This window comes from Podarcis melisellensis (genome assembly GCF_964234715.1).
Source record: "Podarcis melisellensis genome assembly, chromosome: 16".
Classification (NCBI taxonomy): Eukaryota; Metazoa; Chordata; class Lepidosauria; order Squamata; family Lacertidae; genus Podarcis; species Podarcis melisellensis.
Genome location: NC_138533.1, coordinates 18,884,234 through 18,908,525, shown reverse-complemented (window position 1 = coordinate 18,908,525; position 24,292 = coordinate 18,884,234). Strand labels below are relative to the sequence as shown.

At 48.5% G+C, this 24,292-nt stretch overlaps 2 protein-coding genes across 5 annotated transcripts in view; one reads left to right on the top strand and one right to left on the bottom strand.

Moving 5' to 3' along the window:
* Positions 1 to 7,587, top strand: part of EHBP1L1 (EH domain binding protein 1 like 1) — a 43,275-nt gene extending 35,688 nt beyond the window's left edge. For all 4 annotated transcript variants that reach the window (XM_081892208.1, XM_081892209.1, XM_081892211.1 and 1 more), the window contains 5 exons: positions 2,892 to 3,012; positions 4,054 to 4,153; positions 4,514 to 4,587; positions 5,090 to 5,204; positions 6,719 to 7,587. In XM_081892208.1, the coding sequence (XP_081748334.1) occupies positions 2,892 to 3,012; positions 4,054 to 4,153; positions 4,514 to 4,587; positions 5,090 to 5,204; positions 6,719 to 6,806 (498 nt within the window). In that variant the 3' untranslated portion in view covers positions 6,807 to 7,587. The remainder of the gene's footprint in view (positions 1 to 2,891; positions 3,013 to 4,053; positions 4,154 to 4,513; positions 4,588 to 5,089; positions 5,205 to 6,718) is intronic.
* Positions 7,588 to 11,973: 4,386 nt separating this feature from the next.
* On the bottom strand, positions 11,974 to 20,344 carry KCNK7 (potassium two pore domain channel subfamily K member 7; the record flags this gene model as incomplete). The annotated part of the gene is made up of 3 exons (XM_081892534.1): positions 20,002 to 20,344; positions 13,379 to 13,774; positions 11,974 to 12,191 (listed from the first exon to the last, which is right to left on the bottom strand). The coding sequence occupies exons 1-3, from the start codon at positions 20,327 to 20,329 to the stop codon at positions 11,974 to 11,976; spliced, it is 942 nt and encodes a 313-aa protein (XP_081748660.1). The 5' UTR covers positions 20,330 to 20,344.
* Positions 20,345 to 24,292: the final 3,948 nt, after the last annotated feature.

Below are 24,292 nucleotides of genomic sequence, written 5' to 3'. Positions count from 1 at the left end.
TAACTCACCAAAGCGGTCCTCCAGTAATAGGAGATGAGCAACATATATTAGACTAGGTTCTTCTTAGCTGCAGTTGTGTTGGGCAGCTCATTCAGAATCCTAAGAAACTTGGCTTTAACACTTGACAAGTTTCTAGCTCTTAAGGAAGGTGTCCAAGAGCACAAGTCCCTGCAGGAAATTGCATGGCCTTAGGCCCTTAGGGGAACCACATGACTGCTGTGTTGCACAGGAGGCCGTTTCAGTTCCTACCCAGACCAGCCATGTTCGTAGCAAGTGAGTCATCCAAGTTCCTTTATTAGAAACAGAAACCTCAAAATACCCCGTATTTGCCCAAAGATGCTGGTGTGTTGGGGACGTTGGCACCATCTTATGAGAAGTGTTTTTTCCTAGGGGGAGTGGAGACCTTGCTGTGTGGGTGGGTGGCAGCAGAGTTTGGCATTGTGGCACATGCAGGCAGTCCCAGGTGGCATATGGCTCTTAGCCAACTTCCATGCCTCCTAGGGGCCTCTTCTCTGCTAATTGGTGCTGGAAGCAGACCAATTGCCTGCCTCCCCCAACTCACCAGTTATGAGTGGCTATTGGCTACAATGGTTGCATTCTCCCTCCACTGTCAGAGGCAGTTGCTGGGAGTCTCAGGTGGAGAGGAGAGAGCTTTTGCACTCACGTCCTGCTTGCAGACTTCCCATAAGCATCTGTAGAATGCTGTGAGATCAAGTTGCTGGACTAGGGCCACATTCTCACCATATACTTAAAGTGCTATGATACCACGTTAAACAGGAATGGCTTCCCCTAGAGAATCCTGGGAGCTGTAGTTTGTTAAGGGTGCTGAGAGATGTCAGGAGACCCTTATTCCTCTCCTAGAGCTACAGTTGCCAGGATGGTTTAACACTCAATGTCTCTTCATGGGGCCTCCCATCCGATGTCAAAGAGATAAATAGTTATGCAACTTTCCTTTGACACCTGAAGGCAGCCCTGTATCGAGACACTTTTAACATGAGATGTTCTGTTCTGTGATTGTAGTTGTTGCTGCTGCTGTGTTTTTGTATACCCTGTTGGAAGCTGCCCCAGAGTGGCTGGGGCAATCAAATCACATGGGTGGGATACGAAAATTACATTTGCTCTGTAAGGGTTCTCCTAACAACTCTCAGGCCACTGAACAAACTACAGTTACCATAATTTTTAGGGGGAAGGTATGACTGTTTTAAAGTGGAATCATAGGGCTTTAAATGTAGGGTATACATGTGGTCTAGATGAGCCTGTTACTTAATCTTGCAAACTTGCTCTTGCATTCTTCTGGTTGCCTCTGGTGTGGGGGAAAATCAATTGCTAATTTCAGGAGCCGGGCTTGTGTGAAATGGCCCTTTAGTTTTAAGATAGCAATTGTTGTTGGTTGTTCATTACCTGCCACTCATAGCTGTTCTAGAAAGCATATGAGTAACCCAGTAGAGATTTGGGTAGCTAATTCTACTAACCGTGGGATGGGGCTTGTTTTCTAGGTAGTTTGTGGTCTCTCCTCTCTTTCTGCGTGTTACAAGAGAAGTGCCTCGTAACCTAGAGGCAAATCTCATGCTTTGCATGCAGAAGGTCACAGATTTAATCCTTGACATTTGAAGGATCTCAGGTTGCAGAGCTGCGTGAGATGCTACCAGTCAAAAGTAACTAATACTGGGTTTGATTGATCAATGGCTTGCTTTCCTACAAGGCTGCTTCATCTGTTGCTCATAATCAGGGCCTTGCAGAGCCAGGCAGAGGCCCAGGCCAGGTAGATAATGTGTCCCCCCTTTTTTTACTCTGGGTATAACTGAAGTCTTATAAATAAGTATATAAATAATTTTCACAAAAGTTATACTGACAAATAATTTTATTTCAAGGCTTGAACCCTCCGCGTTCGCCCCAGTGCATCCCCTGGGATTGTGAATATGCTGACCGAGGCCCCCTTTGGAATTGGAGACCCGGGCCAAGTGGCCCATATGGCCCGCCCCCCTCTGGGCCTGCTCATAATGTGCTTTACTGTTCCTTCTTTTGAAAATGTCCAAAGCCTGCAAAGCCTCTCCTCAAAGAACATAGGAAGAGTCTGCTGGACCAGGCCGGTGCTCCAACTAGTCCAGCATCCTGTTCTCACAGTGGCCAGCCAGTTGCAGGACCCGAGCATGAGAGCCCTCTCCCCTGCTGTGGTGTCCAGCAACTGGCATAGCTGCCTTTAACAGTGGAGACCGAGAACAGCCACCTTGGCTATAATAGCCATTGATAGCCTTCTCCCCAATGAATTTGTCCAATCCTCTCTTGTTTTTTAATTACGGAATTTTTTTTTAAAAAAAATCTTGTGTTACAAAACAGACAAGGAAAAGTACATATATCATCTTCTTTTTTGATTCATTGAGTCTTAACGCCATCTGCCTAAATAGTTCTGCACCGACAAAAAAGTAGATTTTTCAATGAGAATAAGTTGCACCTTCTTCATTTTTCTACAGCTCCTTTAAATTGGCAAAGCACTGAACAGCCTTTGTATGGGGGGTTTTTTCTGCACACAACCACCCTGTGAGGCTGGCCACTGTTGTTCCAGTTTTAGATTGGGCACCTGAGGCTGAACCGGAATGCAAACTTGCCCAAAGCCACCCAGTGGCAGAGGTGGGACTTTTAACAACCAGATCTCCCAGATCTGAAAGTCATACTCTCACCACTAGGAAGCAGATTGGGATAATCTGCAGGTAAAAAAGCGAGTTTGAATATCCTCTTGTATATTGGGTCCTGTTTTCGTCTCTTTCTGAGATATCATTTCTGTAGGCAGCAGTCTAGCTCTTCCCTGCCCCATTCCATGCCCCAGGGTGGCATTCACATCCCCCATCCCAGGACAGACACCACCTCTAATGACTGCTGTGGTTTCACCCTAGAGATTCCAAGACACCAGCCAGTACGTGGTTGCTGAACTCCGGGCTTTGGAGAATGAACAGCGGCAAATCGATGGGCGAGCAGCTGTGGTGGAGAAGGACCTGCGGGGCCTTATGGAATCAGGTAGGAAAACTGGAGACGGGAGCCACAGCTCAGTGGGTAGAGCATCTGTCTTGCATGCAGAAGTTCGCAGGTTCTGTTCTCGGCATTGCCAGGTAGGGCTGGGAAAGACCCCTACCTGAAACTCTGGAGAGGGGGCAACCTCATGGGCGAGAGTGAGCAAGCCTGCAAAGACCTTCCCTGCATTTTGCTGCCTCTGTGCTGAGTGCACAATTCTTGCCCGTGCAAAGTACGTTCCTGTGATGGGGAGGAAGGTGGGCGCACCCTTCCTGGGTATGTAAATGTCCCTGCTCACCCCAGACCCCACCCACAGATGTCCAGTGACATGCAACACCCCTACAAGCCCATCAAGCCCTCATCCAACCTCACATGTGGCCAGTGCTGGATTTACATATAAGCTAAACAAGCTATAGCTTAGGGCCCCACTCTCTTGGGGGCCCCAAAATAAAATTAAAGGGGGAAAACTGGATGTAGATTTCCAAAATATAAGATAAAAAATAAAATAAAACCTACATACAGCAACAGTGGCAAATGGCTTTAGATACCTATTAGGTCCATAAATGACCATATAGCATATATTCAACACAAAAAACAGCAACAATTTGTTGTTGACAAAGCACAGCTGGACATATAAAGGGCCCCATTACCTTCAGTAGCTTAGGGCCTCATCAAACCTAAATCCAGCCCTGCGTGTGGCCCTCGGGCAGCGACTCATTTTCAGCCTTGATCGGTGCTGTCAGCAAGTCCCTCTAGCACAGCCACGAAAGTGGGCTTGCTATCAGCGCTGATGGGTACTGAAAATGAAGCCCTTTGAAAGTGAAACACTTGCAAGTCCCACTTAGCATTGAACAGTTGGCAGCACGCTAGTTTTTCCTTTGCAGCACTGTCTTTTTACACCCTACACATCTGATGCCACATATGGCCTTAAGGGTGGGGCAAGTTGCTCACAATTGTAAAATTCTCAGGAGTGACAAATGTCCAAATGTTCCAGATGTTGGGGAAGACAGATCCTCACCCTACCTCTCTTCCCCTGATCTACTTCAGGTGCTGACAAACTGAGGGAGGAGGAGCTGATCCAGGAATGGTTCACACTGGTGAATAAAAAGAATGCCCTGATCCGAAGGCAAGACCAGCTGCAATTGCTGTGAGTGTGGGAGGGGTGGGAGGAGAAAATGGCAGCACTGAAGGGGGCGGGACTTCCTTACTCACTGCTTGATGGAGCATGTTGGCTCGCCCATGTGATCCAAGGCCACATCCACCCCATATGTTTAAAGCACTTTAAATAGCCATGGCTTCCCCCAAAGAATTTTGGAGTTGTAGTTTATTAAGGGTGCCAGGTGTCTTTGGTGCACCTCTGTTCCCCTCACAGAGCTACCATATTGGTTTTACAGTGAGTGTCTCTTTCCCAGGAACTCTGGGAATTGTAATTCTTAGCAGCTGCTGCTAAGAAGAGTTACTGGTACTTTTTGGGTGTCTGAACGCAGTCTCTTCCTTTATTCTCCAGGATGGAAGAGCAAGACTTGGAGCGGCGATTTGAACTCCTGAGCCGTGAGCTGAGAGCCATGATGGCTATTGAAGGTGAAGACTTGAAAACCAGGGTGGAGGACTGGGAAAGGGGGCCTGGAGGGGAAGGGGGCCTGGGAGGCTGTGTCAGTGCTTCTCTAGTATGGCCAATTTCCTGGGTTATTGTGCCCCCTGGAGCATTTCCTGACTTGGGGATGTTGATGAAGAAGGCAGTATGGAGAGATCTAGGAAGTTTGGCAGCAGGGCAGGGTGGCAAAATGAAAGTTCTGTTTCAGTGTTCCTTTTTCCTTTTCTTTTTTTCCTTTCTTTTTTAAAAGTTTATTCTTCCATTTATTCTGTGCTTGGTTTTTATTCCAATGTTTTGGTTTTCTCTACTGCTGTTTTCAAAATTGTTCTCTTCGGTCTTCAGATGTTTTAATCGTCCTACAGTGTGTGTGTTGCGTGCCCAGGTTTAATTGCGGTTTTTAATATATACATGTACATCTGTACGTGGATTTGTGTATCTGTGGTTTGGAAGGTGGATCAGCCTTTCTTGCTATGCCTCTCCCCACTCCAGACTGGCTCAAAACAGAAGCTCAACAGCAGCGGGAGCAGCTCCTTCTGGAAGAGCTGGTGTCGCTGGTGAACCAGAGGGACGAGCTGGTGAGAGACCTGGACATCAAAGAGAGGATGTGAGTGGCTCATCTCTTCTTTGGAGTGTGAGGGAAGAGGGATGCTGGCAGTTAAAGCACAAGGGGGAAGCTACCTTCCTTCCCACCAGGGACTACAGATGTGTGAGAAGAGAAGTTGGGGGTCTTCTGGTATAAGGACTTCTCTGGTGCCAGTTAATCCTCCTGTTTGCAGCCAAAAAGCCTCATTTCCCAAGCTTTCCTAGACTCCTGATGCAAGGACCAGGTCTTTCTAAGCACTCAAGCAAAAGCACCAGTGCCTCTGCACATGTGCAGAGTACCTTTCCCCTTTGTAGCCACATTTCCTGATCCAGGAATGCATGAGCGTTGGAATTTTTCCTTTTTAGATATTAACCCTTTGGTCAGGATTTGGGGAAAGGGTTGTGGGGGGGGGGGTGTTCGATGACAGTGATGACACATGGGGAGGAGACCTTTATAAATCGGAAGACTGTGCAAACACATGCAGACACACACACACACAAAATCCCATTTCATTTGGCTCCTTGTCCTTGAGGCTCAATATGTAACACTAAATTTTCTCTATTGTCCTTGCCACGTAGCTGCAGAGAGAAACTTGTATTGACAAGAAGAGTTAATATACAGTATTCTTAAAATATTGGGCATATTTTACAGTATAGAAATGAGAATAGTAAGATAATAGGGGTGATGAGGTACCTGGATATCATGCCAGCTTTTAGAGAGACTCGTTTCATTGAAGTAGGTAGGCTATTGTGTCAGCCTGTGCCCTGCCCTACCCTGCCCCGCCCCACCAGTAAACACTGATGTTCCCATCAAATATAAACATTGGAGACCAGAGTTTGTTTCTGAATGGAACATCTAAAATAATTTGTTTTAAAAAATCAGGGTGGGGGATGAGAGGGTTTTACAAACTAGTAAGGACTGGAACCTTGATTTTTCCATTGATTTCATTGAACCAATTCTCTTTTTGTTTTTGGTTTTCTTCGAAGCAAGTTGGAGGGGATAAATGTTGGTAGCGAGTGAAGGGCAAACATAATTCCACCCCTCTTGAAACTTCAAGTTCTTGCTCCCTTTCTAAAAACAAAACAAAACAACACTTGCCTCCCTAGGGAAACATGTCTTTTAAGGTGATGGTTGCCAGTTGAGGGAGGCTAATGTTCAGAAGAATGGCAGTTTGATGATAAATGGAAGTGGTGCAACGATTAAAAAGTGTGATCCTTTCTGCATCACATTTGCTAAGAAATGGCTTTCACTGTGTTCAGTGAATGCTGGAAACCACAAGTGGGGAGAGTCGCTGTTACACTGAGGTCCTGCCTGTCGGTTTCCCATTTGGGGCATCTGATTGGCCACTGTGAGAACAGGATGCTAGACTAGACGGGCCATTGGCCAGCAGGGCTCTTGATAGGTACTTGCAGAGCGTGGAGGGGGGGCTCAACCAGTTGTTGTCGGTGATGTGGCTCTACTTTCTACCCACTAATGCTGCTTTTCTGTTGTTGTTCTTCCCCATTTCCGCCTGCCCCCCTCCAACACCACTTTAGAGCTCTGGAAGAGGACGCCCGGTTGGAACGGGGACTGCAGCAGAGACGCCACAAGCTCAGCCGCAAGGAGAAGTGCCGTGTCAGCTGAGATGGGCTGGTGCAACTTGCCTCTTCTCCCCGCACTCCCCCATACAAGGGATGGCAGGAGGCACAGCACACGAGAGCACTTCTGCCACTCCAAAGGCAACCCCAGCCCTAAATCCCCACTAGCCATTGTAAGGGCCTCGCCTGCCATGCCACAGCCTTGCTGGAGCACGTCATTGCCCACAGTCCTCTGGGGGGGCCGCAGCTGCTTGGCTGCTCATGCCAAAGAGGGGTGTGTGTGTTTGTTTGTTTGTTTTCCCCTACTGGGGCAAGGGAGATTGTCCAAACTCTTCTTTCTTTCTCTTACCCTATGTCCATGCCCTCCCCAGAGAAGATGCCACTTTTAAAGGGCAGTGCCCATGTACCCTGGTTTACCTGGAGAGGGAAGAAATCAGCTTTTCAAATTCACACTCTCCAAATTTTAGGAACGATATTTATTTGTGTGTGTGTGTGTGTGTGTGTGTGTGTGTGTGATTTTTGTGTGCGTGCACATGCATGTGAGCTGCTCTTTAGGGTTTGAAAACGGGTGCCTCCTCCCCACCTTTGCCGTTTTTACAAAGTTTATTTGGCTCTATTATTATTATTTTTTAATGATCAATGTTTGTTGTTGGTCAATGGTACAAAAGCCACAAAGTGCCTTGAATACTCCTAAAGCCAGATGTGACAGTGGCCAACTTCCCTATGCCCCCCCTCCAGTTCTGCACCTCCCCCTCAGCCCAGTCCCTCCCTGGTTATTTGCACTAAATTTGTACCAGAGTTTGAAATAAATACATCAAAAGACACAAGGTGCGTGAGGAAGGTAGTTTGTGGTGTGTTCGCAATACATGCTGGAAATCGCCTGCTGCTTTGTGGCCATTGGCTGAGCTGCCCTCCTATCACAGAAAGTCTTTGAACACTTGCTGTGAGGTATAGCTATAGAACGTTGGTGAACAGTTCCCCTTCTGTGTGGCAACTGAGAGCTTGGCAGGGATATCAAAAGAACAGGAATTGCTGTATGCTGTTAGAACAAAGTAAGCAGGAAGGCCTAGGGCTTATCAGAACAAAGGCCTAAAGGTATGGCAGTATTGCACAAAGGTCTGAGGAACTATGATTCAAATCCCTAGTCGGTTGTGGAGCTTACTCTGTAACCCTGAGCCATTCAGCACCTTTTAGCCTAGGGAATAACCAAAATATGTGACACTTTGGAGGTCCTCCTGTGGTGCTCACAAAGCCTCTGAGCATGCCACCCCCCACTTAGTGCCCCCTTGGACATGAGGTTGTGAGGCTGGTTACCTTTTTCTCCCTTGAAAAGTACCTAGAGCTGAAGGAGGAAGTGGGGCTCTTTCCCACTTCCTTCTGAACTTTGGCATGTTTTTCAGGGCTCAGTTTACTGGATACGCCTTTAACACAGATCCTTTGGGGAAAATTAAGTTTGTTTATATGCACTTACTCTGTAGGGGGAGGGGGAGGAGAAGCAAACAGAGAGGGCCCTTAACTTACTCCAAATGTGCCCACTGGACTAAAAAGGTTGACATTCCCTGTTTTAGTGTAACCTACCTCACAGAGTGGTCGAAAGGATGAAGAAAAAAGTTTGGTGGGCAGGGAGATAGGAACCATGTGCACTACCTTGAGCTCCTTGGAGGAAAGACTGGATATAAAGGGAATTAGGTACATAAATGGGGACATGGGTGGCGCTGTGGGTTAAACCACAGAGACTAGGACTTGCTGATCAGAAGGTTGGTGGTTCGAATCCCCGCAACGGGGTGAGCTCCCGTTGCTCAGTCCCTGCTCCTGCCAACCTAGCAGTTCAAAAGCACGTCAAAGTGCAAGTAGATAAATAGGTACCGCTCCGGCAGGAAGGTAAATGGCGTTTCCGTGCACTGCTCTGGTTCGCCAGAAGCGGCTTAGTCATGCTGGCCACATGACCCGGAAGCTGTACGCCGGCTCCCTCGGCCAATAAAGTGAAATGATTACATAACAAACTACAATTCTACACTAATACAGCAAGCTGAACATCGATAAAGCAGATAGAGCTGAACAAAGAACCCAAATCAGAAGGCCTTCAGCACTGAAAACCTTTCTAGGAAAACTGAGAGTCGGTCACGACTGGACCTAATGGTCAGGGTTCCCTTTACCTTTACTAGGTACATAAATAAGCAGGAATCGGAGAAAATGGGGTAGAGAATACGGGAGAGAGGACAAGGGGCAATAGAGATGGCAGGGGCGTTTATTTCTGGCATCATGCAGGCATTGGGTTGGGAAACAGCCCTTGTCCCTTGACTAGGCAGGAGCAAAGACTTCTAGGAAGTGGGCTGTACCACCTCTAGTTTTTGCTCCTGGCTTGTTACAATCAGTCAGCCTTTTTCCACTCATAGTCTAATCTCATCTTTGTGCTAATTGACTGTGTAAGCTGTATAAATAAGTAAGAACTCATTACTCTAAGCCTCTTTCTCCTCTGCTAATGGATTGCGACCCTCACCGATTGTTGCAAGGGAACTGCCCTCCTCTGAAAGAGTCACACAGACTATTTATTTAACTGCCTTTCTGTGCTGCCCCCAAACCCAACAGTCTCTGGGTGGTTTCCAAAATCACCACTCATTTATTTAGTTCTCCCACGCTTCCTCCCAAAGGACCCCAGGGTGGGGTTAAAATAATTTTTAAAAAGAAGAATAGGAAAATATATTCTTATATTTAGATACATAAAGTGCCTTGACTTACTCATGCAGCCAGAATAATTACCCTTTTGACAGCCAGATAAACATAACTGCACCGGCTTTGTTCAGGTACCCGAAGCCGAGGAACCAAATGCAGCCCTTGAGGCCTCTGTGTTTGACCCTTTGGAATCTGCCCAGGCTACAAATCCTCTTCTCAGCTGTGGCTTTCACCCTAGTGTTTTGCTAGACTGGAAAATGCTCTCAAACTCTGCTAACACCTTGTGCTTTCCTGGTTGGCGGATACTGGAGTGAATGTAGAAAGTCACCTGCTGTACAAAGGTAAAATTTGAATTTGTTGCTTGGCAAATTACACTACACCCTGCCTCTGACAGTGGAAGGACAGCATCATCACAGAATTGTTGGCAGGGTCCTCTATGCCAAGCCCTGCAATGGAGGAATCTCAGCTAAAGCTTCCCAGACAGACGACCATCCATCCTCTCCTTAAAGACCTCCAGGGAAGGAGAGTCCACCACCTCCCGAGGGAGACCGTTCCACTGTCAGAACAGCTCCTGCTGTCAGAAAGTTCTTTCTGATGTTTAGTCAGAATCTCTTTTCTTGCAGCTTGAAGCCATTGATTCGGGTTCGGGTCCTCCCCTCCAGAGCAGGAGAAAACAAGCTTGTTCCCTCTCGCATGTGGCAGCCTTTGCAATATTTGAAGATGGCTCTCATATCTCCTCTCAGTCTCCTCTTTCCCGGGCTAAACATACCCAGAGTGGGAAATATCTCAAAATCGACTGGGAGGAGCATACAAGGCCTCCGCATCCAAACCACAGCTTTCCTTCCTTGTATGTATGGAAGCTTTTAAAAAATTACTATGTGTGGTGCAGCCTAATAGCTGTGCATGTTGAGGGATTTTCATAGCTACTGCATCTCTTAGGTTCTAATGTGCTGGGGGGGGCACATTCACATTCACACCATATGCTTAAAGCACTAAGATACCACTTTAAAAGCTGTGACCTCCCCCAAAGAATCATGGGAGCTGTAGTTTGTTAAAGATGCTGAGAGTTTAGGCGGCCTGTATTCCCCTCCCAGAACTACAGTTCTCATCATTCCTGGGAAGAGGGGTCGATTGATAAACCACTCTGGGAATTGCATTTCTTTGAGGGGAATGAATCATAGAATCATAGAGTTGGAAGAGACCACAAGGGCCATCGAGTCCAACCCCCTGCCAAGCAGGAAACACCATCAGAGCACTCCTGACATATGGTTGTCAAGCCTCTGCTTAAAGACCTCCAAAGAAGGAGACTCCACCACACTCCTTGGCAGCAAATTCCACTGTCGAACAGCTCTTACTGTCAGGAAGTTCTTCCTAATGTTTAGGTGGAATCTTCTTTCTTGTCGTTTGGATCCATTGCTCCGTGTCCGCTTCTCTGGAGCAGCAGAAAACAACCTTTCTCCCTCCTCTATGTGACATCCTTTTATATATTTGAACATGGCTATCATATCACCCCTTAACCTCCTCTTCTCCAAGCTAAACATGCCCAGCTCCATTAGGCGTTCCTCATAAGGCACCGTTTCCAGGCCTTTGACCATTTTGGTTGCCCTCCTCTGGACACGTTCCAGTTTGTCAATGTCCTTCTTGAACTGTGGTGCCCAAAACTGGACACAGTACTCCAGGTGAGGTCTGACCAGAGCAGAATACAGTGGCACTATTACTTCCCTTGATCTAGATGCTATACTCCTATTGATGCAGCCCAGAATTGCATTGGCTTTTTTAGCTGCTGCGTCACACTGTTGGCTCATGTCAAGTTTATGGTCAACCAAGACTCCTAGATCCTTTTCACATGTACTGCTCTCAAGCCAGGTGTCACCCATCTTGTATTTGTGCCTCTCATTTTTTTTGCCCAAGTGCAATACTTTACATTTCTCCTCTCTTAACAAACTACCGTTCCCATAATTCTTTGGGGGAAGCCATGTGGCATCGTAGTGCTTTTTACTTACGTTGTGAATGTGGCCCGAGAAAGAACGAAGGAGAGTTCTATGTGAGTCTGGGAGGTGGTGTCAAATTTGCATTGCTTCCTGGATTCATCTTTTTAGAAGAGCGATTGGACATAGATCAACCATGCTTGAATGGAGTCATCCCACAGAATCACAAAGTGCTGCATTCAAGGAGAGGGTTCAGTTCTTGCTGTTTGTTTTCCCTCCCCGCCCCCCGAGAAAATATGGGCTTTCTACTTGTGGCTTCTCCATGCCCTGCGAAGCCTTTGCTTCCTCTCTGCATGCTTCTCTATCACATATAATCTTCCTCTCTAGGGTACAAACTGAAGGCTGGACATGAGCAGGGGGAGCTGAGGGTGCAGTTTCTTATTTTACATCAGTTAAATTTGCACCCTGCCTTTCTGCCAAATGGCGCTCGGAGCAGTTAACAACAACAACAATAATGCAAATATAATAAAATACAGTAAAATAGCAAGAACGCAAATAAAGAAAAGTAAAGCATCCAGTGACTGGGGGAGGATTGGCTCCCCCCAGGAGATGTCAAGTGGCCCCTCTTTCCATAGGCACATCTTGGGAAGTGGAACCAGACACTGTGGCCAAGGCAAGCTGGTCTCTGGCCAAGATCTCCAGACGGTCGTCGTCCTCCTGGGGTGGGTCACTGGCAGGAGCGAAGAAACGCACAAAAGCCCGGACTTCCTGTAGCTGATAGGCCGTCTCAAGAGTCACAAGCATGGCCAATAAGCCAACAAGGAGATAGCCTGGTGTGTGTTTGAAAATAAAGGTCAGTGAGGGAGGGGCAGCATTATTTAAAAAAATAATCTCCCCACCTGATCTTGAGCATAGTCGTAGCATTTCCTAATCACGATGCCCCCTTTATAGGCCCTTTCCACCAGAAACCAAGCTTGTTGTTGTTGTTTAGTCGTGTCCGACTCTTCGTGACTCCATGGACCAGAGCACGCCAGGCAAAACCAAGGACCAGAGCATGCCAGGAAACCAAGCTACTAGTCCTCATTGTTTCAGTTCCTCCATTTGACAATATTTCGTACCTTGCCTCCCCTTTCGTTTCTCCCTTTGACCTCCCACCCATGCCTCACCTACCTACCCACCCTCTTGACTTCTTCTCTCATGGCCAGCCTCCCCATGTATCCCCTACCTCAGCCCTTGACTTCTCACCCCACGTTTGCTATGGAGGTCTTAATCCAGATTGTAAGCCATTTGGGGCAGAGACAACATTGCGTCTAGGTTCACCTGCCACCTTCGTTATATATTTTTAGGCACTGGGCAAAAACGTTTCTCTTCAACCAGGCCTTGGGCTGATTAATATTTTATACCCTTTTAAATGTGTCTGTAGGAAGGGGGAGGTTATTGTTTTGCTGTTTTGTTTTACTCATTTACTTATTTTTATCCTGCACTTGATTCAGTGAACTGTCTTGAACTGTTATGAATGAAGGGCGGAATAACAACAGCAACAACAACAACGTTCTAGCTCGCATCCGCTGCAAAAAGTGCATTGTGAAAGTTGCTTCCACTTCTGTTTCAAACGCTGCGGAAGGTCGATAGTCCCCATTTTACAGACTAAGCGGAAATCTGAGCCCATCTGCTTGGTCAAGCCCATTAGCTAAGTGAGGATTTGAACAGCTTCTGGCTAATTTAAATGCCTGACCAGAGAGAGAGAGAGAGAGAGAGAGAGAGAGAGAGAGAGAGAGAGAGAGAGAGAGAGAGAGAGAGAGAGAGAGACTTGAAAGTTTTCCTTGAATTCTAAACCTTCAACCTTAACACTTTATTCCCAACCAGTAGTGCAATGGCAAATTCAGAAATGCAGGGTCCCTTCATGGTGGGAACAGCCATGTCCCCTTCTAAGATTCCATAACTAAGAAGATAACAGTCATCTTATAATTATGCATTAATAATAATTAGTGTGCAGCAGCGCCGCCTAGTGACTTACAAGTGATGCTAAGCTCATAGAGCTCATGCAGAGGCGGCTGTGAGCTCCCTCGCGGCACGTAGTCGCCCAGGCCGATGGTGCTGAGGGAGATGAAGCAGAAATAGACCGACTCCAGGAAGTTCCAGCTGCCCTCCAGGGCCCAGAAGCAGATGGCAGGGATGAGGATGAAGAGCCCCAGGGTGGCCAGCCCCAGCCCCATGGCATGGACAAGGGCCACACGGGCCAGCGGGAAACCCCAGCGTGTCTGGATGTACCGGACGGGACGGTGGCTGAGGAGGGGCAGAAGGTGCTGGAGCAGGCAGGCCAGGAGCAACAGGGTCATGGGGATGCCCAGCAGCGAGTACAGGATGCAGAATATTTTGCCCAAAGCCGAGAGAGGGACCGTGTGTCCATAACCTGTGGGCGAGAGGAACAGGCGCCGCTGTATGAGTCTCCGCTATGTGGCCTACCTTCCCACAGGCCAGACCCACCTGCTAGGCTATACCCTACTTCTTTGAAGAAGAAGAAGAGTTTGGATTTGATATCCTGCTTTATCACTACCCTAAGGAGTCTCAAAGCGGCTAACATTCTCCTTTCCCTTCCTCCCCCACAACAAACACTCTGTGAGGTGAGTGGGGCTGAGAGACTTCAGAGAAGTGTGACTGGCCCAAGGTCACCCAGCAGCTGCATGTGGAGGAGCGGAGACGTGAACCCGGTTCCCCAGATTGAGAGACTACTGCTCTTAACCACTATACCACACTGCACCTTCCTTGGGTGTTTTTTTCCTGGTGGGAATGTGTCCTTGAACACTGATGACATCTCACAGATGGAGGATAGAGTTCCAGGTGTTGCCTTTCAGCTAGATCTGCTATGTTTGGTGCAAATGATTTGGAGTGCACCAATATCTGCTTTCGGAGTGCATGGGTGCAGGCAGGATTGATGCTGGGTGGGGGGCAGGACACCCACCTGTCACCATCCTCTGCCTAGCAGATTTGGAACAAAATGCCTCAACAAGTGCTCAGAAAAATCTGTCAAAATCTATAGTTTCTACTTTTACTTAAGTGTTTTTATTTATTTGATTGATTGGGGGGGGGCAGCTGCCCATGTCAGATTGACTCAGGTTGTGTTTTCCTCGTTGTACGTAACAGAATTTGCACGCCAGTCTCTTGAAACAGAAGTCCCTTGCATTTTCAGTATTCCTAAATGCCTAGCTTGGGAGCACACAGAACAAGGCAACCTCAATGTTCTTCCTATGCGCCTTCTCCAGAGTGACCCTAGGAGCCAATCTTCAGTGGCTGATTCTCCGCCTTTCACCTTGATTGGCTCCAGGTCAGCACAATGAATGGGAGTGCATCTTCTTAGTGGCTAAAGGGCTCCCCTTTTGCACTGTTTTGGTGGCTCTAGGGTGATGGCAGGGTCCCTGCTGCAGAAATAGTAATGTGCCTTTGACCCTCCCCAACCTCTGACTCCCCCCGCCCCCCCGGCCACTGCATCTCTGGGGATAAGGATGTTTTAAATGCATGGTATGCCAGAGACCATCACACCAAGTGCTTCTTCTGGTTATAATAAAATCATTGCCTCCCTGTAGCTTTCTAAAAGTCTTCTGCAAAATGGGATGGGCTGCTCTGGCCTCCTCTGTAATTTGAGCACTAGTCTAGGCGTGTCAGTATGGTGAATTTTCCAGATAGGGTGATCTGGATGAACTGGCATAATAACAGTCTCTCTATGCAATTTGCTGACAGGCTAGAGACAATTTTGCATCTCCTGCCATTTAAAAAATTATTATTATTATTATTGTTATTATTATTATTAACAATAATTTATAACCTGCCCGTCACTCTAGAGCCCCAGGGCAGGTTACAACAATTAAAAAACAACATTAATATTAAAACACAATAATGCACAATTAGGGTTGCCGCATTTCAAACAGTCACAATACTGTTGAGCTTTTTTAAATTTTTTTGAAAAATCTCAACAACAACAAATGAAGCTATTTTAAGTAAATTAGGCAAAATCTACACTTCCGACATGGGAAGTCCGGGACAGTTATGCAATTTCCGCCTGGACACTGTTTCTGACAGCCAAATCCTAGCTACGTCCGGGAAATTCCAGACATATAGCAGCCCTATAACAATATTAAAAACAGTTAAAAAAACAAAAATTAAAAAATAAGGTGGCTCCTAAAATATACAGTGTCAAGAGGCCAGAGGTCAGGATGAAGAGGTGTGTCTTCAGTGTTCAATGAAAGCTGGATAACAAAGTCACCAGACGCATCTCTGTGGCGAGAGAGTTCCACAACTTAGCGGCTGCCCCAGAGAAGGCATTAATGTGAGCACCTTGAATGAGGCCGGGAAACCAATGCAGCTGTTTTGAATCAGGGGCTATCTGAGATCTGAAGAGGACACCAACCAGTAATCTGGCTGCTGTATTTTGGACCACTTTAAGTTTCCGAGTTGTCTTTCATACCCTCCAACATTTTCCCAATGAAAATAGGGATGTCCTATTCCATCATCATAATTTGATTGTTTATACCCTGGCCATCTGACTGAGTTGCCCCATCAACTCTGGGCTGTTTCCAACATATATAAAAAACATAACGAAACATTAAACATTAAAAAACTTCCCTATATAGGGCTGCCTTCAGATGTCTTCTAAAGGTTGTAGAGTTTATTAGTTCCTTAGCTTGGGAGTCGCATAACACCATACCCTCTGACATTTCTCCAATGAAAATAGGGATGTCCTAAGGAAAATGGGGGCATTCTGGGATCAAATCAGAAAACCAGGATGGTTTCTGTAAATCTGGGACTGTCCCTCTGGTGAAGCGGCCAGAGCTGAAACAGGCACTCTAGCCACCAAGGCCAGTTGAGGCTCCATTGACAGTGCAGGAGGACGCCAAACTGCAGATTTACTCCTTCCTGGAGAGAGTAATTCCATCCAGGGCAGGCCACCTCTCAGACATTAATCACTCTGATTGTGTGTGCAGAACTATTTTGAAGTATGTTAAAGGGCAACTGATCCAGGTCGTGTTATCTTTGCGTCTGTAGTCATACGAGGGTGGGGCCTTTTCTGCTTTTGGTTTAACCCAGCTGATCCTCAGCTGCAAGCATAAAATACAGAGAAACAAGCACCATTCATTTGTCGCCCCAAAACACCAACACCACCTTCTTCTGATGTTTAGCGTCAATCCGGAGAGCCATAACTTAAGTGACAGCAGTCCCACTTTGCATGCAGGAGTTTTGACTTTGTTCAAAGGAGCAGGGAGGCAGTGATGGGGAAAGGAAATTCTCAGGACCTGGCAGCCGGGACAGCTGCTGCCAGTCAGAATAGGCAACACTGGATCGAATGGGCACATCGCCCTTTCTCCCCTCTTTGCATTTGCAATGACTTTGGGCAGTTTGCAAGCCCCTGCTCCTCCAAAGCTGGCCTGCTTCTGCTCAGGGATTTTGCTCACTTATCAGCTATAATATTGTTGTTAAAAATTATTTTTATTGAAATATTTTCATGGATAACAAAGGTACATATAGCCTCTCTGTTTTAAGTTCATCTACAGGTCAGTTACGTTTGGGGTAAGATACTGCTATCATAGGCATCGTGAGGAGAAAACATGTGGCGAGAGAGAGAGGTGGGAGAAAGAATGGGGGGTAATGATTTTTCCTTCTTTTGCATAGTATCCCTGCAGGGGTTTTGCATCAGTGTCAGGTGGATAGGTTGTTCATCTATTCATTGATTAGTTTTCGTTGGAGGGGAGAGAGATTGGGGAGCCCAGAGCATGGCTGGTTGCATTCAGCTGGTTGCAGTGAGTACTTTTGACAAACTAAATAAACAACTCTGGTATAAGGCATGGGGCACATTTTAACGCCTCTACTGCCATACAAAAGCTCATTTCCCCTTTGTACTTTGTGGATGGGGAGCTGGAGCTGGTTGGTGGGTGGATCCTGACTTCCTCCAAGCCTCTTGGACCATTTTCGCAGGTGAGGTGGGACTGCCTACCTGATGCCACCATTAAACCAAACTGTGCTGGCTAAAGCACAGGGGATTGCAGGCACCAATGGCCAGTTGTACTTTCTGAACACAACCATCTCCTGCACCCAGTTCTTTCTTTTGAATAAAGTCGCCTTCCCCAACCAGGGGCATTCCACCTGCTTGGCACCACAATTCCCATCCTTCTGTAGGAGTGTGATAGAGTTTTTGGCTTTCTAAGGATCAGCACTTGCAGAAGAATTTGCATTATGGCACAGGAAAAATGCTATTCCCTGACCTCTGCACGTGATTAAGGTGCCACCCCAGGCCACCGTTTCTATGGATTGTTAACAGATTGGGAACTCTGCTCATAATTTGCAAAGAACGTATTTGCTCATGTTTTCTGGAAAGGCGGAATAACATGTCCAAACAAAGCTCATCCATGGATGTACCCAGTTTGAAAAAGGAACACAAAATGGGTGTGTTTTAGCTAGGAAAGAGCAACCTCCATTCTAATTTGTTTTGTGGAACGGTAATGCAGTGTACTATTGTTCTGCGTTATCCTGACACTGAGAATCTAATGTGCCCTCTAGGATAATAAAGGCTTTTCATGACTATTAGCCCATGGCGACCTGATGGCTCACTGCCTTTAAGAGTTGGAATCAGGCCATGTTCCTAGATACACATGGTTAGGCAGGATCACGAGAAATAAGTGTGGCACCCTATTCTGTGCTGGGTCAGGCTGCATCGCGAGTGCTGTTCTGGGCACCACATTTTGTGAAGGGTCTTGACAAACTGGAGCACGTCCAGAGGAGGGCAGCCAGGCAAGTGAGGGGGTCTGGAAACGAATTATTGTGTGGAATAGAGCTGGTTATGTTTAGTCTGCGGAAGACATTATGTTTAGTCTGCGGTAGACATTCCAAGGGGTAAAACCTCAGCGCCTAGGACTTGCCGATCGCATGGTCGACGGTTCAAATCCCCGCGGCGGAGTGCGCTCCCGTCGTTTGGTCCCAGTGCCTGCCAACCTAGCAGTTTGTAAGCACCCCCGGGTGCAAGTAGATAAATAAGGACCGCTTACCAGCGGGAAGGTAAACAGTGTTCCGTGTGCTGCGCTGGCTCGCCAGATGCAGCTTGTCACACTGGCCACGTGACCCAGAAGTGTCTGCGGACAGCGCTGGCTCCCGACCTATAGAGTGAGATGAGCACACAACCCTAGAGTCTGTCAAGACTGGCCCGTACGGGCAGGGGTACCTTTACCTTTACCTTAGACATTCCAAATGGGACATTCCAGGATCAAATCAAACTGGGATGGCTTCTCTAAATCAGGGACATCCCTGGAAAATAGGGACACTTGGAGGGTCTGGAATGGTAGAGTTGGAAGGGACCCTGAGGATCATCTAGTCCAACCACCTGCAATGCAGAAACGTGCTGCTGTCCCATACAGGAATCGAACCCACAACTGTGGCGTTATCAACACTATGCTCTAGCCAGCTGAGCTATCCAGTGGAGGAAACCCTTCTCCACGCAGCTGTTTTTATTTATGGTCTTGGTTTTTACTGGCATTTGTATTTGCTCTTCAGTTTTAATGCTGGCACATTTTATACCCACGTTATGTTTACACTGATTGCAAAGTCCTGGCAAGATATAAATGACTGATAATACTTTTGTTTTGTTTATAAAGGCTTGAGTCAATGTATGTGGTGGACATGCACATGTGGCTCAGTTCTGGCAGGAAGTATTTGTTGAAATAAAAGCAATTACTATGCAAAATACCTGTAAATGCCCAGTGCTGGCATTGCTCAATCTATATAACCCTAACTAACAATCCCTTAATAAGTTATATTTTATTAGTGGCCAGGCTTTTTGGTTAGCATAAACTATATATTCCCCTCTACATGAATGTTTATCAGGGATTTCTGATGCATTACCTTAACTTCATCTGCTGGTTTAGATTGGGGTGTTTTATTTTTTAAATTTTTTTTTGCTTGCTTGTATGACATTGTAAGGTGTTGTAAGACTATAACAGCATACCTCATAAATGGCCAACATGCCTTTCAATTACCATTAGGTAAATAAATGAAAGGGATGTTTCTCTGTGCAAAGCTTGCCATGCAGAAGGAACCTCAATGAGCAGAGTGCCTGGCATAGCATACAGAAAGCTGCAGGTTCAATCCCCAACATCACCAGCTCAAAGGATCAGGGAGCAGGCTAGAGCAAAAGACCTTGTTTGCAGGGGACTTTAGCCAGCCACTGCCAGGCACAGGGCAGGTGGCTCTTCTGTAGCATCATCATTAATTTTTCCTTTTTGTCCCATCTTTTCCTCCAAGGAGCTCAAAGGGGTGTACATGGTTCTCCTCCTTTCCATTTAATGCCCACAACAACCAGACTGAGAGGCAATTGACTGGCCCACGGTCACCCCGCGAGCTTCATGGCCAAGTGGGGATTTGAACCCTGGTCTCTCAGGTCCTAGTCCAACCCTGTAACAGCTGCACCACAGTGGCTCCCCTCCCAGCACCTGGGCGCTCAGGACGGTTCCTCCATCCTTGCTGCTCACAGCCTGAGGCTGGATCAGGGAGCTGTGTGCTTGGGCAGCCTAGGGAAGCTGGAGTCCCTCCCGGTTGGTTTTCTGCCTGCGCCGCTCCAAAAGGAAAGGGATGCCCCCCAGGCTGAGCTCGACCACCTACCTGTGGTGGTGAGGACGCTGGCGGTGAAGAAGAGCGCCGAGGTGAACTCCCAGTTCTCGTCTCCGGAGACGTTGCCGAGGCCGGAGACGCCGTAGTTGCCGGCGTCGATGAGGCGCTCCAGGAGGCCGGCCAGCCTCTCCTCCGACAGGCACGCGCGGTGCTCGGCCAGCAGTCGGGCGCGGGCGTCGTGCAGGGCGGCCAGCAGGGCTCGCTCGGGAGGCCCCTCCAGGCCCGCGAAGACGGCGGCGCCCACCAGCAGGAAGAGCCCGTAGGCTCCCAGCAGCAACCCGTAGCGCCACGACGGCGGCACGGCCGCACACAGCGCCATCCTCGACGGCCGGCCCGGCCCTTCCCTCTGCCAGCAAGCGAGCCAGCAGCCTCTTCTCACCTGTCCCAGGTGAGCTGGCCTCAGCCCAGGGCGCGGCAACCGGTTCCTTCTCTCCGTGACGCACAGCTGCTTTAACCCTCGCAGCTCGGCTTCCCGGGCGCGCCGTCTAACTTTGCACAACTCGTGGCATCCATTCTCAGCGAGAGTGCGCTTCTATGCCCAGAGAGGGCGCAAGAAGAGCACAACGGACCCTTTTTGGACGGGGGAAGGGGGGGTGTCTCCGGCTCAATCCTAGGCTTCTGCGGGTAGCGCTGGGCAAAAAACAACACGAGAGCTGCTGCCAGCTAGTGTTTCCCCACCATAGTCAAAGAGCCTTGCATATGGGAAGTCTCGGGATCAATTTCCCCGCATCTCCAGGTGTCTTAAACTGGACACGGTATTCTTGCTTCCTGTTACTTAAAAGAACATCGGAAGCAGGAGTCAAGATCCACGGGTCCATCTCTCTCTGTTGTCTACACTGGCCGCCTGAGAGTGGCTCGCCAAGGTTTCAGACCTACCTGTGAGATGCCAGGGACTGAACCCGGGAGAGTCCAGACACAAAGGAGGTGCTCTGTTAATGCAGTCCAAAACCACACTGGCCATTTTTGCTGCTGCTTCACAGATTAGTGGGGACACGGGTGGCGCTGTGGGTTAAACCACAGAGCCTAGGACTTGCCAATCAGAAGGTCAGCGGTTCGAATCCCCACAACGGGGTGAGCTCCCGTTGTTCAGTCCCAGCTCCTGCCAACCTAGCAGTTCGAAAGCACGTCAAAGTGCAAGTAGATAAATAGGTACCGGTCCGGCGGGAAGGTAAACGATGTTTCCATGTGCTGCTCTGGTTTGCCAGAAGTGGCTTAGTCATGCTGACCACATGACCCGGAAGCTGTCTGCGGACAAATGCCGGCTCCCTCGGCCTATACAGCGAGATGAGCGCCGCAACCCCAGTGTCGGCCACAACTGGACCTAATGGTCAGGGGCCCCTTTACCTATCACAGATTAGTACTCATCCATTTTGCATTAGTATATAGAACATGCCATGGAATGGGCAACTGTGCTACCCCGCCCCCATTCTGACCCACCTCCACAAGTAGAAGGGTGATTTTCTGAAGAGTGGGTGGTCCTGTGATTATGGTGGGGTCTCTGTGTATTTCAGAACCCTTGAAAATCACGGTTATAAAACATGCCTCCTTGGGTATTGGAGTCTACAAGGCCATATTGTCATTCTCTAACTTTCCTTTGGCAATGTTTTTTTTGGGGGGGTAGCTAGCACACCCCCTCCATTTTAAACAACTTTCAAGCATTTTATAGTGATTTGACCTTCTTGGCTCTGCCCTTCAACTTCCTTTTTTAACCAATTTCCTCATTTTGAGGAACTTTCCTCTTTTGAAATCAAAACACGGCTGTGTTGGATTTTCTTGGCAATTGGACAGTTACATGGATATTTAATAGTGTTAAGAGGCGCAGGTGGGGCTCGTCAACCTGGGGAGGTAACCCACCTAGGCGAAAACTCTAAACCTCTGCTGCCTTATGGAATACCTTCAGAAGAAAAGGCTAAGGAGTAAACCGTACACAAATTCAGAGTCTCCAATATGGTCAGATGGCACCTTGTACGCCCCCTTCTGGCAAGCTGGTGCCCTGCTTTCCTTTGGACCACATCATGAGGCCGGGAGGGGGGGATCTTGCAGTCACTTCAAGGCTGCTAAAGCAGCAGTTTGACTTCACCCCCAAAAGCACACTCCATTGTTTCTCGAGACAGATGGATGCCAATGGTACTATTGTCACTGCTCCCAATCGGCTTGACAATACATATTGTGTCCGGTCCTGGGCATCACTCAGGATAAAATCCAGGGTCAGCACACCAGCTGTCATTTAGGGTATAGGAGCCAACTCCTAGGGGCCGAGGTCCCTTTGCCCCCTCCTCTGACATAATATTTAACCACACAGCCCTCTTGGAACCTTTCTTGACCTGTGGCATACACTCCAGCCGAGTTTCTAACATTTAAAGAACTCCCCTATTCCCCTCCCAATTCTCAGTTACAATACTCAGTGCCCTGTGAAGAGGGATTGGTTGTTATTCCACAAGGGGAATAGGGGTCTCCTAACAACTCTCAGACCCCTAAACCAGTGTTTCCCAACCTTTTTTGGGCAAAGGCACACTTGTTCCATGAAAAAAATCTCGAGGCACACCACCATGCCAGATGGGGAAAGGTCACTTTTTACTTATGTAAAAAAAAATAAAAAAATAGTAACAGCATAGAAGGTAGAGAAGGTAGGACTCAAACCAGTGGATTCACATTACAATAAAGATTTTGACTAAACATGGGAAAGAACTTTCTGCTGGTAAGGGCTGTTCAACAGGGGAATGGTCTCCCTCGGGAGGTTTTTCCCTTCTTGGAGGTTTTTAAGCAGAGGTGGGATGTCTGTCTGCCATGGATGCTATGGCTGAGATTCCTGCACTGCAGGGGTTGTACAGTACTGGATAGCCCTGGGGATCCCTTCCAACTCTACGATTCTATTAGGATCCCTTTTATAAAAGAGAGAACTTTAATGGCACGGCCATTATTTATTTCGGCTTCTCCCAACGGGGCCACGAAGGATCAGAAAAGCTGAAGAAGAGACCCTTCCTCAGAGGAGGCGGGAGACCACCGGACCCGCCGAGGAGGGGAATCCGGCCGCCTTTCCCTCCAGAGCTTCGCCTTTTGCCCCGGCCAAGTTGCGCCGAGGGCGCCTTGCGGGCTCTGCGTGGCTTCAGGCGGAGCCTAGGAGCCACTTCCCAGCCTGGAGGGCAGGCTGTGCGCGGACCCCGCCACTCTCGGGGCGCGACCCAGACCCGGCTGCCTTCCACGGCCAGCAGAGGTAGGCCGCCGGCTTCTAACCCGGCGGAACTGGGGCGTCCCAGGCGCAGCGCCGCGCTCCCCGCTCCTCCCGCCCCGCCCCCTTCTCCCGGGTGCCCCCTCCCTCCTTTGTTCTCCGGAGCCCCGCCTCCCCCTCTGCCCCAGCTCGCCTATTGGCTCACGCAGCCGCCACTCAGGTGGGGGCCCGCTTCGGCCCCGCTCCCCGGCCGCCGAGAGAGAGTGGGAGCGTGCGGGGCGGGGCTGGGCGGCCGGGCGTCTCCTTCCCTGCACTGCTTCGGCCGCGTCTGCAGCCGCCGCGGGACCAGGCGGGAGGCCAGTCATGCCCAGACACTGCCAGCCGCTCGGAAGGAGCCGTCGCTCCGCCGGGCAGCGCCTGCCTGCGCGCCCCTCGCTCCCTGCGCCAAGGATGGCGGGGGCGCCGGGCGCAAGGCAGCGCCGGGGCTGCTGGGCAAGCGGCAGATGCTGATGCAGTTTGGGGAATTCCTGTCACAGGGAGCAAGGCAGAAGCGGATAACGGGGCACGTTCCCCGGGGGAGCGGGGCCGGAGGATTAGCCCGACTCGCCCGCCTCCCTCCCACGGCACACTAGGCAACGTCCGGTGGCACACTAGTGTGCCGCGGAACACCGGTTGGGAAACACTGCCCTAAACAAACTACCCTTCCTAGGATTATTTGTGGGAGGAAGCTGTGACTGTTTAAAGTGGTTCTAGTTACAGGTAGCTAGTCGTGTTGGTCTGCCGTAGTTGAAAATAATAATAATAATAATAATAATAATAATAATAATAATAATAATAATAAATAATTCCTTCCAGTAGCACCTTTAAAGTTTAAAGTGGTGTTGTAGTGCTTTGAATGGGAACGTGGCCGAAGTTCCAAGTTATCACAAATGCAGGCATGGAATACAGTGGTACCTTGGGTTAAGTACTTAATTCGTTCCAGAGGTCCGTTCTTAACCTGAAACTATTCTTAACCTGAAGCACCACTTTAGCTAACGGGGCCTCCTGCTGCTGCTGCGCCACCAGAGCACGGTTTCTGTTCTCATCCTGAAGCAAAGTTCTTAACCCAAGGTA